Source organism: Eumetopias jubatus, unplaced genomic scaffold (genome assembly GCF_037043125.1).
Source record: "Eumetopias jubatus isolate StellerSeaLion01/CBP00866 unplaced genomic scaffold, mEumJub1_p1.0 scaffold_7, whole genome shotgun sequence".
NCBI lineage: Eukaryota > Metazoa > Chordata > Mammalia > Carnivora > Otariidae > Eumetopias > Eumetopias jubatus.
Window position 1 is genome coordinate 121176716 of NW_028274813.1, and position 13332 is coordinate 121190047.

The 13332-nt window shown below is 42.8% G+C and overlaps 1 protein-coding gene across 1 annotated transcript in view; it reads left to right on the plus strand.

The window, feature by feature from the left end:
- Positions 1 to 13332, plus strand: part of HDGFL3 (HDGF like 3) — a 90764-nt gene that overhangs the window by 71337 nt on the left and 6095 nt on the right. Inside the window, exon 5 of the mRNA XM_028089396.2 lies at positions 732 to 878. Within this exon, the coding sequence (XP_027945197.1) occupies positions 732 to 878 (147 nt within the window). The remainder of the gene's footprint in view (positions 1 to 731; positions 879 to 13332) is intronic.

Below are 13332 nucleotides of genomic sequence, written 5' to 3' on the forward strand. Positions count from 1 at the left end.
AAGATTTTATTTATTTAATTGAGAGAGAGAATGAGAGATAGAGAGCACGAGAGGGAAGAGGGTCAGAGGGAGAAGCAGACTCCCTGCTGAGCAGGGAGCCGGATGTGGGACTCGATCCTAGGACTCCAGGATCATGACCTGAGCCGAAGGCAGTCACTTAACCAACTGAACCACACAGGCGCCCCCAAAAACCATCCGTAATTTAAAAGATTAAAGTTTGTTTCTGTCACATGGTGATATAAATGTTGTCTGTTCTTAACCAAAGAGCTTCAGCAGGTGCCTTAACAGGAATATTCATCTGTTCCCTTAGATAGTTCACCTCACTCTCTGGACCTGAGTTTCTACCGTGAAATGCTGGGGAAGCCTTGTAGCCCTGTAGCCTCCTAAGGTGGTGCCGTGCTGTCCACCCAGCTATCATTCATCCATTGGCAGTGCTCTGGGGACATGACTCTTTCTTTTCTGCTTTTAACATTGTGCTGCTGGAAAGGACAAACAGGTCATTGAGTGCACCTGTACCTCCTTTTCCGGCTGGTTACACTGAGGCCCCGTGAGGTGGCTCGGTCTATCCCAGGTCCCCTGGCCCAGCCTCTGCACACTGCCCTGTTATACTGGTCTGTCCTGTAGCGAGCCCCATGACGGGATGTATGTCAGCCACTTCTGCATTTCTTTCTTACACTTGTGCATTGGAGTTGTACTTTTGACTATAATTTTTAACTTGTCCGAACGTTTAGAAATCCTCTAAACAGTCCCGGAAATCTCCAGGGGATGAAGATGACAAGGACTGCAAAGAAGAGGAAAACAAAAGCAGCTCTGAGGGCGGAGACGCTGGCAACGACACACGGAACACGACTTCAGACTTGCAGAAAACCAGTGAAGGGGTAAGGACGGTGCACGGTCGCGCTCACCTTCTAACCTGGAAGCCATGGAGCTTCAGAACCAGAGCTAGTAAACCCTGTCCTAGCACACGGAGGGGGGCTCGCAGCCTCATAGGAGGGCCCACACAGCTCCCAGGTGAGTGATTGGCTGCCCAGGGTCCGAGAACGCAAGAGAAACGGGGGGACAGTGCGCCTGCTTCTCAGTTTGGACTCTAGCACCAGGTCTCTTCTTTTTTATTATTTTTAATTAAAAAAAAATTTTTTTTTATTATTATGTTATGTTAATCACCATACATTACATCATTAGTTTTTGATGATTCATGATGATTCCATGATTCATTGTTTGCGTATAACACCCAGAGCTCCATGCAGTACGTGCCCTCTTTAATACCCATCACCAGGCTAGCCCATCCCCCACCCCCTCCCCTGGTCTCTTCTTTTTTAAATGGACTGCAACAACTTGACAGTCTTTTAAAAAGGAAGGTGTGAAATACTGAAATTATGAAATGCCATCTCAAAATTTTACAGTTGTATTTTTTTTTTTTTTTTAAAGATTTTATTTATTTGAGAGGGAGAGAATGAGAGATAGAGAGCATGAGAGGGAAGAGGGTCAGAGGGAGAAGCAGACTCCCCCCTGAGCAGGGAGCCCGATGTGGGACTCGATCCCGGGACTCCAGGATCATGACCTGAGCCGAAGGCAGTCGCTTAACCAACTGAGCCACCCAGGCACCCCAGTTGTATTTCTTTTATTATAAGATGGCACGTTCAAAGTAGGGGATTTCATACTGCAGCTTCTTTCCTAGAAGCAGTTTGTACTTTAATGTACCCATGGGGACTTTAAACATTTAGGTATTCCAACAATACCTGAAGACTGGTATTTAAAGTACAGAAGGGGAAGACTTGTCCACTTTGAATTTTGTTAACTCTATTTTAAAGTGTAGTTGACATACAGTATTGTATGACTTTCTGGTGCACAACAGTGAGTCCATATCTGTAGACATTACTAAATGTTCACCGTGATAGTCTGGTTCCAATCCATCATCATACAACGTTACTACGATATTATTGTCTCTATTCCCTATGCTGGACTTTGCATCCCTGTGACTGACTTGTATAACTGGAAGTTTGTACCTCTCAGTCCCCTTCACCTAGTTCACCCACTTCACCCACTCCTCAACCCCTCCCTCTGGTGGTAACCAAAGTCTGTCTCCTATATCTGGGACTCTGTTTTGTTTTGTTTGGTTTGGTTTGGTTTTTAGATTCCACATACAAATGAAATCATATGGTATCTGTCTTTCTGTTTGACTTGTTTCACTTAGCATAATACCATCTAGGTCCATTCATGTTGTCATAGATGGTGAGATCTCATTCTTTTTTACAGCTGAGTAATATTCTGTTGTACATCTTTATTCATTCATCTATCGATGGATACTTGGGCTGCTTCCATATCTTGGCTGTTGTAAATAATGCAGTGAACATTAGGGATGCATGTATCTCTTTAAATTGGTGTTTTCATTTTCTTCAGATAAATACCCAGAAGTGGAATTGCCACTATTTCTAACTTTTTAAGGGCCCTCCATACTATTTTCCACAGTGGCTGCACCAGTTTATAAACATTCCCACCAACAGTGCACAATGGTTTCCTTTTTTCCACATCCTTGCCAACACTTGTTACTTCTTACCTTTTTGATTCTAGCCATTCTGACAGGTCCACAGTGAGATCTCACTGTGGTTTTGATATGCATTTCCCTGATGATGAGAGGTGTTGAGCATTTTTTTCATGTGTCTGTTGGCCATCTGGATGTCTTTGATCTTAACTTTTGTTAACCTCTGTTAACTTAAAAGTGTTCGTGAAGGCACATTTTGCCCCTGGGCATTTTCTGTTAGTCTTTTCTCTATGAAGACTAACTGGATAGTAGCAAATCATTTTGAAACAGTAATCCACAAAATACATTATTATTGTTCTTCTGTGAGATTCTGGTTTCAGCTGAGTGCTTGACTATTCTTGTCAGTACTGTTTACCTCTCAATTCCTCCTTCGTGCAATTATCCAAAATTACCCGCATTTATGATTCTGCTTGTTCCCTTAATCCCTCTTAGCCACTCGGCTTTACTCTGTCCTGTACGTGTCGTTCTTCTCTTGACCTCTTTCCAGTAAAGAGTGCTCTGTCGTTACCTTTGCTGGTAGTCCTCCTGGGAACGATCCTGGTAACAGGCACCAGAGGCTTGAGTACCTGACTCATTTGATTTTCTTTTTCTCCCACCTGCTGTCTTTATGCCAGCTGGCTTCGATATGCATACAGCAAAACTCTCACAGCTGGTCTCCCTTTATATACTCCCTTCTCTCTGTGTTTCTGTGACAGAGGAAGAGATGGTCTGTACCCGTACTGCTCAGAGTGTGATCTGTGGGCAGGTAGCATCAGTATCACCTGCAAGCTTGTTAGAGATGTAGAATCCTAGGCCTGACTCCAGGCCTTCCGAATCAGAGTCATTTTAACTAACGCCCCCTCCCCAGGTCACTCATACGCATATTCAAGTCTGAGAAGCATTATTCTGCACCTTTCTGTTACCAGGGTCCAGAGTATTGTCTCCTCCTCCTTCCTCCAAGGCCTCACCCAGTCAGGGGTCACCTGTCATCCTCTACCTTTATCTTCTTTTCCCTCTGCCTAGGAATAGTGTCAGGCCTCCCTTCGCCCCACATATCCCACTCTTTTCACTTTTCTCTTCATCTCTAAACTTCCTGAAAGAGTTCTCTTTCCTCCAGTGTCCATTCCCTCACCTCCTCATGCCTTCCTCCGTTACACTCTTGTTGCTTCTTCACCATTTCACAGAAACTGCTCTTGTAAAGGTCCATGGCGATCCTCTTATTGCCAGATCCAGGGTTGTCTTTAGTCTTTATTTTACCTGTGCGGCATTTAATGCCACTAGCCACCTTCTCTCCTGACTTTGCCCCTAGGTCACCGGTCTCTTCTGCTTCTGCATCCAGTTCCTTCTCAGTCTCTTTCTAGAGGTCCTTCCTTCCGTCTGTCTTGGCGTATGACTATTCTGAAAGCTTCGCCTGTGTCCGTCTTATCCACTCTCATGGTTTCAACTATTAATAGATTACTGATGACTTTCAACTCTGTATCTCCTGCATTGTAGACCCATTTTTCTAATGGTTAATGAAACCATTTCAACTCAGATATCTTGAACGCACTTCAGAAAAGAGTTGCTGTTGGAAATAAGCAACAGCTGCAGACTTGGAGTGATGGCTGACATCTTTACCGTGTGCTGTATACTGTGCTAAATGCTGTCTGTGCGTTGTCTCATTTAATCCCCACACAAATCCCAAGACATAGGTGGAGGTGTTCTCTCCATTTTGTACCTGGGGAAACTGCGGCTGGAAAGACTGGCCCAGGGTCACACAGCTGGTAAGAGCCTGAATGTAAAGCAGGAGCCTGAGAACCATTCATTTATTCATTCAGTCATTCATTCAAGCTGAAGTATAGTTGCCACACGATGTTATGTTAGTTTCGAGCATACAGCATAGTGATTTGACAAGTCTGTGCATAAGCTGTGCTCACCACATGTGTAACCACCACCTGTCACCACACAGCACTATTACAATACCATTCACTGTACTCCCTGCTGTGCCTTGTCCCGTGACTTACTCATCCCACACCTGGAAGCCTGGACCTCCCACTCCCCTTCACCCATTTTGCCCATCCCTGACTCCCCTTCCCTCTGGCAACCATCAGTTTGTTCTCCGTGTTTATCGGTCTGATTCTGTTTAGATTCCACATATAAGTGAAATCAGTGGTATTTGTCTTTGACTTAATTCACTTAGCATAATACTCACCAAGTCCATCCATGTTGTCACAGATGGCAAGATCTCATTCTTTTTATGGCTGAGTAATATTCCGGTGTGTGTGTGTGTGTGTGTGTGTGTGTGTGTGTGTGTGTGTGTGTGTGTGTGTGTGTGTGTGTGTGTGTGTAATATCTTCTTTATCTATTCATCTATCAGGATGGACACTTAGTTTGCTTCCACAGCTTGGCTAATGCTGCAGTATACACAAGACGGCATATATCTTTTTTTTTTTTTAAGATTTATTTAGTTTAGAGAGAGAGTGCATGCAAGTGGTGGGGGTGGGTGCAGAAGGAGAGGGTGAGAGAGAATCTTCAAACAGACTCTCCCTGCCCAGTGCAGAGCCTGCTGTGGGGCTCGATCCCAGGACCCTGAGATCATGACCTGAGTTGAAATCAAGAGTTGGCCACTTAACTGACTGAGCCACCCAGACGCCCCCATATATCTTTTTGAATTAGTGTTTTCATTTTCTTTTTACTGGGTAAATACCCAGTAGTGGAATTACTGTATCATATGGTAGTTCTACTGTTAATTTTTTGAGGAACCTCCATACTGTTTTCCACAAGGGCTGCACCAATTTACATTCCCACCAACAGTGCACGAGGGTTCCTTTTTCTCCACATTTTCGCCAACACCTGTTTTTTCTTGTCCTTTTGATATTGGCCATTCTGACCAGTCTGAGATTATCCTGTTGTGGTTTTGATTTGCATTTCCCTGATGACTAGTGATATTGAACATTTTTTCATGTGTCTGTTGGTCATCTGTGTGTCTTCTTTGGAAAAATGTCTGTTCAGGTCCTCTGCCCATTTTTTAATAGGAGTATTTGTTTTTTTTAGTTTTGAGTTGTAGGCGTTCTATATACATGTCGGATATTAACCCCTTATCACATAAATCATTTGCAGATATCTTCTCCCATCCCATAGGTTGCCTTCTTATTTTAATGAAGTGTTAATAGTTTATTTTTGCTTTTGTTTCCTTTTCCTAAGGAGACACATCTAGAAAAATGTTGCGAAGCCTGATGTCCAAGATGACTGCCTGTGTTTTCTTTTAGGAGTTTTATGGTTTCAGGTCTCACATTTAGGTCTTTAATCCATTTTGAGTTTATTTTTGTGTGTAGTATAAGAATGTGGTCCACTTTGATTCTTTTGCATGTAGCTATTCAGTTTTCCAGCAACATTTATTGAGATTGTCTTTTCCCCATTGTATATTCATTTCTCCTTTGTCAAAGATTAATTGACCATGTAACTATGGGTTGATTTTTGGGCATTCTATTCTGTTCCACTGATGTGTGTGTGTGTGTGTGTATTATATATCATATATATATGTATCTTATTGTTCCAGTACCATACTCTTTGATTAATGTAGCTTTGTAGTATATCTTGAAGTCTGGGATTGTGATACCTCCAGCTTTGTTCTTCTTTCTCAAGATTGCTCTGGCTATTCAGGATCTTTTGTGGTTCCATACAAATTTTAATATTTATTTGTTCTAGTTCTGTGAAAAATGCTTTTGTATTTGATAGGGATGGCCTTGGATCTGTGGATTGCTCTGGATAGTATGGACATTTTGAGAATATTTGTTCTTCCAATCCATGAGCATGGAATACCTTTCCATTGGTGTAATCTTCAATTTCTTTCATCAGTGAATTATTGTTTTCAGAGTATAGGTCTGTCACGAACTTGGTTAGGTTTATTCCTAGGTATTCTGTTTTATTCTTTCTGGTGTTATTATAAATGGGATTGTTTTCTAAATTTCTTTCTGCTACTTCATTATTAGTATGTAGAAACAACACTTCTGTATATTAATTTTGTATCTTACAACTTCACTGAATTCATTTATTCTAATAGTTTTTTGGTGGCATCTTTAGGGTTTTCTATCTGTTATATCATGTCATCTGCAGATAGTGACCAATTTACTTCTTCCTTACCAGTTTGGATGCCTTTTTTTTTCTTGTCCAATTGCTATGGCTAGGACATCGGTACTACATTAAGTAAAAATGGCGAGAATGGACATCCTTGTCTTATTCCTGATCTTAGAGGAACAGCTCTCAGTTTTTCACCATTGGGTATTAATTAGCTGTGGGTTTTTCATATATGGCCTTTATTATGTTGAGGTATATTCCCTCTAGACCCACTCTGTTGAAAGTCAGATCCTTTTATTTTTAACCCATTTTTTTTTAAGATGTTATTTATTTGAGACAGAAAGATAGAGCATGAGCAGGGGGAGAGTCGGAAAGGGAGAAGCAGACTCCCTGCCAAGGAGGGAGCCTGACATGGGGCTTGATCCCAGGAGCCCCTTTAACCCATTTTTAATAATATATTTGTCATATACAAAAGAATATATATGTAATATAAATATAAAATAATAAACGTATTCTAAAGAATATCAGTGACCCTACCACTCAACCCAAAAACTAAAACAGAACAGTAACTTGCATCTAATTACATATTCTTCCCTTGTCCCATCTTCTTTCTACCCAGAGATAATCACTAGTGTTGTATTATTTCCTTTCCTTTTCAAAATTTTAGTTCATAGCTAACATACAGGTATATAATTAAATAATATATTGTTTAATTTTGTTCATTTTTGAGCTTTTTAAACAGCAGTGACATTCACTTATTAGTTTGCTTCCAGGAGTCCCTCACATGGTTGTGCACAGAGTAGCTTAACTCTCCACTGCTGTTGTAAGACTCAGCCTTGTGAATACACCATTCTTGATTCAATCTCCTCTGGATGGGCATGTCGGTTGTTTCCAGCTTTTTGCAATCATGAACTGCATTGCTGTGAACATCCTCCTGTTCACCTCTCCGTGCACATATGCAAGAGGTTCTTTAGGGTATGTACATGAGAACTGGCCATGCTAGCTCATGAGCTCATGGTTTCTAACTTCATAAGAGAATGCTGAAGGACATCCCTAAGTATCTGGGCCAGTTCGCACTCCCGTCAGCGTATGGGTTTCCTGTGACTGACGTGTCATTGTCAGACTTTTTGCCTGTAATCACGAGTGTAAATTATAGTCTTAATTTGTAGTTCTTTGATTAATAGTGAGGTTGAGCTTCTTTTCACATGTTTATCTACTACCCATGTTTCTTCCGGGCATCTTCTTGATTTTGTATTTTTGCCCATTCCCCTATTGGATTATTTTTGGTTACTGATTTGTAGGACTCCTTTACATATTCTGGATTCTAACTAGTATGGCTGGTCATGTGCGTTGTACATATCTTCTCCACATTTGTAGCTTGTCTGATTTTTTTATACCTTTTGGTGAACGGACTTTCTCTGTTGTAATCAAATGTCTCAAACTTTTCTTGTTATGGTTAGCATTCTTTTTTTTTTTTATTATGTTATGTTAATCACCATACATTGCATCATTAGTTTTTGATGTAGTGTTCCATGATTCATTATTTGCATATAACACCCAGTGCTCCATGCAGAACGTGCCCTCTTTAATACCCATCACCAGGCTAACCCATCCCCCCACCCTATGGTTAGCATTCTTCTGTCTTGTTTAAGAAACCTGTCCCTTTCCCAAGATTGGAAAGATACTCTCCTGTATTTCCTTTTAAATTTGTAAAGTTTTGTTTTTAACATTTAATCCATCTGGAATTGATTTTTGGGGTATAATATGTGGTAGGATCCTGTTGCCTTTTTGAAACCCACAGCATAACCTTGGGAACGGGCACCATTTATTAAATTGTCCCTCCTTTCCTCTCTGACCTCCGGTGTCATCTTTCACAGCCATGGCTCGCTCTCTGGGCTCTCTGTTATATTCCTTTGGTCAGTACCATACTTTTATTAGTTATAGCAATGTATAACAAGTCCCGATGCCTCGTAGGGCTAGTAGACTAATCTTAAACTTCTTTTCAAATACTTAATAGCCATGGTCCAAGATAGGAAGTCAAGAAGGGCTTTTTTTCCTGATGGGAGAATTTACAGCCCATGTGCTGGTAAGAATGATTCACATGAGGAATGATCACAAAATGATAATGTAGGAAAGAATTGCCAAAGCAGTGCTCTTCAGAAGACAAGGAGGCATAATATCTAGGGCACATCTGGAGGGGCTCCCTTGGTTCACCCGCTGAAGTGGGAGGGAAGGCAGGTAAATGGGTAGTTAGGGTGAGAGCTTGTAAAAGTTCTCATCTGATTGCTTCTGTTTTCTTAGGAAGCGAGGTTCGCATTTGAGAGTGATAATGGGAAGAAGTGTTGGAAGTTTAGAGAGAGAGGAAATGGGGCAAAGTAGTCACTTAGAAGAAGAGAAGAGTAGACTTGGGAAATGAAGTGGGATGCCAGGCCGCAGTGAAGGCTCACTTGCCATCAGTGGTCATGATTTAAAGTGAGAACGGTCGTCGGGACGGGTGTGTGACCCACTCCAGGCGTATTCAACTGTGCAACTACAGAAAGGCTGAGCATTGAATGTAACTAGAACTGGGGTTTGCCCGGAGTACAGGGAAGGGGGATAGAGGCAGGAAATGGATTTGGTGCAAGGAAGGGAGCAGTTACAGTGATGGATCATTGAACCCAGAATATGTTTGGAAGGAGAAAAAAAAGGCATGAGGAAAGGAGTGGGTCAGAGGATTTTGAGTATCAAAAGAATTGTTGGAGGTGGCATCCTAGCTAAAGAGAGATGGCTGGAGACAAGTGGTGCTGGAAGATGGGGATGTGTCATCAGATTGTGGAAGAGTTGTGGTGGTTGCTACTGCCCTGCAGGTGGTGAGGGTACTTGAATGGGACATTGCACTGGGTGAGTGCCGTTCATGGCACAGTTCCCCTGGCGCCTGCCCATGAAATACCAGACAGCCCCCAAGTTCTTATGACAGCCGAAAATGCTTCCATAATTTTGCCCCCGAAACAGTGACTTAAAACCATGTTTGCAAATGCAGTTGTCCCCTTACCTGCAGGAGATACATTCCCAGACCCCCCAGTAGATGCCTGAAACTGTGGATAGTACGAACTCCATATATACTATGTTTTCATCTATATGTATGCACCTATGATACAGCTTAACGTATAAGTTAGGCACAGTAAGAGGTTAACAACAGTAGCTCATAATAAAGTAGAACAACTGTAACAATATTCTGTAATAGAAGTTATGTGAAAGTGACCTCTCTCACAATACCTCAGTGTGCTGTGATTGATGAAGGGCGATGACAGAGTGCCTGTGAAGTGAGGGGAATGATGAAGCCCCTGTAACGTAGGCTACTGTTGACCTTCCGATGGAGGAAAGTCAGAAGGAAGATCGTCAGCTTCCTGATCACAGTTGACCAAAGAAAGTGAAACCGCAGATCTGTGGGGGATTCCTGTACTACCAGCAGTTGAGAAACACTTGCCTAAGAACTAGCCACAGGGGATGAGTGACTGAGGTAGGGTGGAGGACAAGATCTCTGGAGGAGAGAAAATCAAGGCACTGAGAGGTCAGAGTTTGGGGAAGACAACCTACATGGAGAGACTTCCCAGTGGTTATGATATTGAATGACAGTGTAACCGAGGGGGTCTGGAGGTGACTGCAGGCAGGAGGGGTGGAAGTTCACAGTACTGAGTTTCAAAGCTGGGAGGATTGGGTGGTCGGGCAAGAGCACAGGAGAGAGGAGGAACAGCTTAGACACAGTGGTGAGGATCAGGAAGGACACCTTCCCCACCTCTGGGCCGATAGTACAAGAGCCGTGGCAGAGAAAAGAGCTACCATGTGAGGGCTGCAGGAGAAGCAACAGCACAATCCCCAGGGAGAACCAGGTTTCCATTAGAACAAATTAGGGGGCAGAATATCCGAGAAATGCAAGTTGGGAATATGGGAGATTTGCTAGTGGCTGACTGATTTCCAAAGGGCCTAGTGGAGGAGATCAAGGAATCTGGGTGGGCGCAGGAGAGTTTGAGACGAGGTCAAAAACTAACATGGACAAAGCTGACTGGGGATGAGAGTCTAGGAAGTGACAGGTGCTCAGGAGCCCATCTGTGGTAACTGCAATAAGTAAAAGGCCATGACGATAAAAGGTTTGATTGTCTCGAGGCAGGTGATGTTGAGGTTATAAGTATTGGTGAAGGAAGGAGAGAAGAGGTTCCTATGAGGAACCCACCGAGTTCTGGGGTCCCTTTTACTTCCAGACGCTCTCTGACAACATCTTCACTCCTGACAGTTCGAAGCATGAATTAGAAAAGGGCAGGCTCCAGAACACTTGGAGCTTTTCTTCTTGATTCATGGGGCTATGAAGTAGAGGTTACTAATCTTTATGACAGGAATACCGCACACTGAGTGGCTTGGGCCTGCTGTATCGTTTACTGCCATGTAACAAATTACCTCCAGACATAGTGGCTTAAAATTGCATTTATCATCTGGCATTTTCCATGGATCAGGCGAAATTTGTTGAGTCCTCCATCTCTGGGTCTCTCCAAAGCTGCAGTTAAGGTGTTAGCAGGGGCTCAAATCATTTTGAGGCTCAGCTGGGGGTTGGTCTTCTTCCAAGCTCACTCAGTAGTTGTTGGCAGGATTTAGTTCCTCACTAACTTTGGCCAGAGGCCCCCTATAGGTTCCTTGACATGTGAGCCTCTCCCTAAGGCAGCTCCATCATGGCAGCTAGCTTCATCGGCAAGAGAGAGCGTGCTAGCAAGACCAAAGCCAGTCCTTCGTAATCTAATCTCTGATTCCCATCACTTTTTCCTCATCCTGTTCATTAGAAGCAGGTCAAAAGGTCCAGACCACACTCAAGGGGAGAGGGCATTACACAAGGCTATGAATACCAGGAGGACGGGATCGCTGGAGACGTGTCAGAGAGTTGCCCATCCCTGAACCAACCACTGATAACAAAGAGATTAAAACTGGCTTGGACCAGTCAGCTTCTGCCCACCGCTGGAGCTGGTGTCAAGTCCCCACACCACAAGGCCACACGTAATATCAGGGAGGAGCAGAGGCCGCTGGGTTCACTGTAACCGCTAAGCAGCGTCCATGCTTTTATTCTTCCAACGCTGACCTGTTTTCTTTCTGTAGTATGGGGGTACATCCTTTTGTCTCCCCATTGCCCGCAAGATCAAGTCCAGACTCCTTACTTCAGCATGCAGTGGCCTTTGTACTCTGACCCCAGTTTATCTGTCCAGCCTTACTTCTAACCATGTACTCTCTTATCTTCTAAGCCAGTGGTTCATCAAACTTTTTGGTCTCAGCACCCCTTTAATACTCTTATAAGTTATTGAGGGCCCCAAAGAGTTTTTGTTATACCTATGGATATTTATTTAATTAGGAATAAAAACTAATTTTAAGATACTTATTAATTTGTTGTAAAATAATACTCATTACTTAAAATGAGTACTACTCACTACTGAGTGCCTCACACTACTGAAAGCCAGCCAGGTGCCCCATAATGTTTTGCATTTAAAAAAATTTCTTTAATGTCTGGCTTAATTAGAAGACATCAGGGCTCTCATACCTGCTTCTGTATTCAGTCTCTGGCGATATGTTGTTTGGTTGAGGTATATGAAGAAAATGTGGCCTCACATAGATATGTGGTTGGAAAGTGGAGATACAAGTATTTTAAATAGTTTCTTCAGACTGTTGCGAATGTTCTTCTTTGTTATTACACCAGCTCTGTGTAAGTGGTACTTTCTTAAAGGTTAGTTGCAGTGTGCAATCTGAACTTTCTGGATTCTGGTAATAAAGTCCATTGGACTGTTGAATAGCTTTTTTACCCATTTGGAAAATAGTGCTTCCCTGAGTTATTTGGGTCTTCCAAATATTTCATTATAAAGTATTTTTAATCACATTTATTTTTTTTAAGATTTTTATTTATTTATTGAGAGAGAGAGAGAATGGTAGAGAGAGAGCATGAGAGGGAGGACGGTCAGAGGGAGAAGCAGACTCCCTGCTGAGCAGGGAGCCCGATGCAGGACTCGATCCTGGGACTCCAGGATCATGACCTGAGCCGAAGGCAGTCGCTTAACCAACTGAGCCACCCAGGCACCCAATCACATTTTTAAATATCAGGTATATCTTGTCAGAAAAATCCTTATATTGGGAAGTCTTGATCATGGAGGATTAAGCTTTCCAGAATTCTGTTTCACTTAAAAGCTCAAACTTTGTAAATGTTGGCAACAAATACTGCCAATTGTCTTCCTTGATGTAATAGGTTCACTTCACTTACTTTTGAGAAAGCGTCTGATAACCATGGTTATCTGTCATCATTTTGTCAAGGGACAGTGGTGCTCCATGAAAAGATCCTTTGTGTTCTGGGTGTCGTTCACCTTTGTGGCCACCCACAGCCTCTTCCTGTGCCTCGCATTCACGTGCCTCAGGGGGGAATCCGATTGCATTAGTCAGCCATTATCTGACCCGAGGGCGGCCTGGCACAGAGCGTGGCCACCCGCACAGAAGGAACCACTGCTGGCCGCTTACTTGGAGGAGACTTCCAGGCTAGTAAATACTCCAAGCACCATGTCCAGGATATGTACCATTAATGAATTAGCAAGGTAGTTTTTGATGCAGAGATGCAAATAGAGTGATGATGGTATGACAAGTTGAAAAAGTGGATTTATAATTCGCTTTTTATAAGCACCCATTTGACAATACCTTGCTGAAAGACCCCCCCAAAAAAACCCATGTCCTTAAAGTTGTGGTCACATTCTAGTACCACC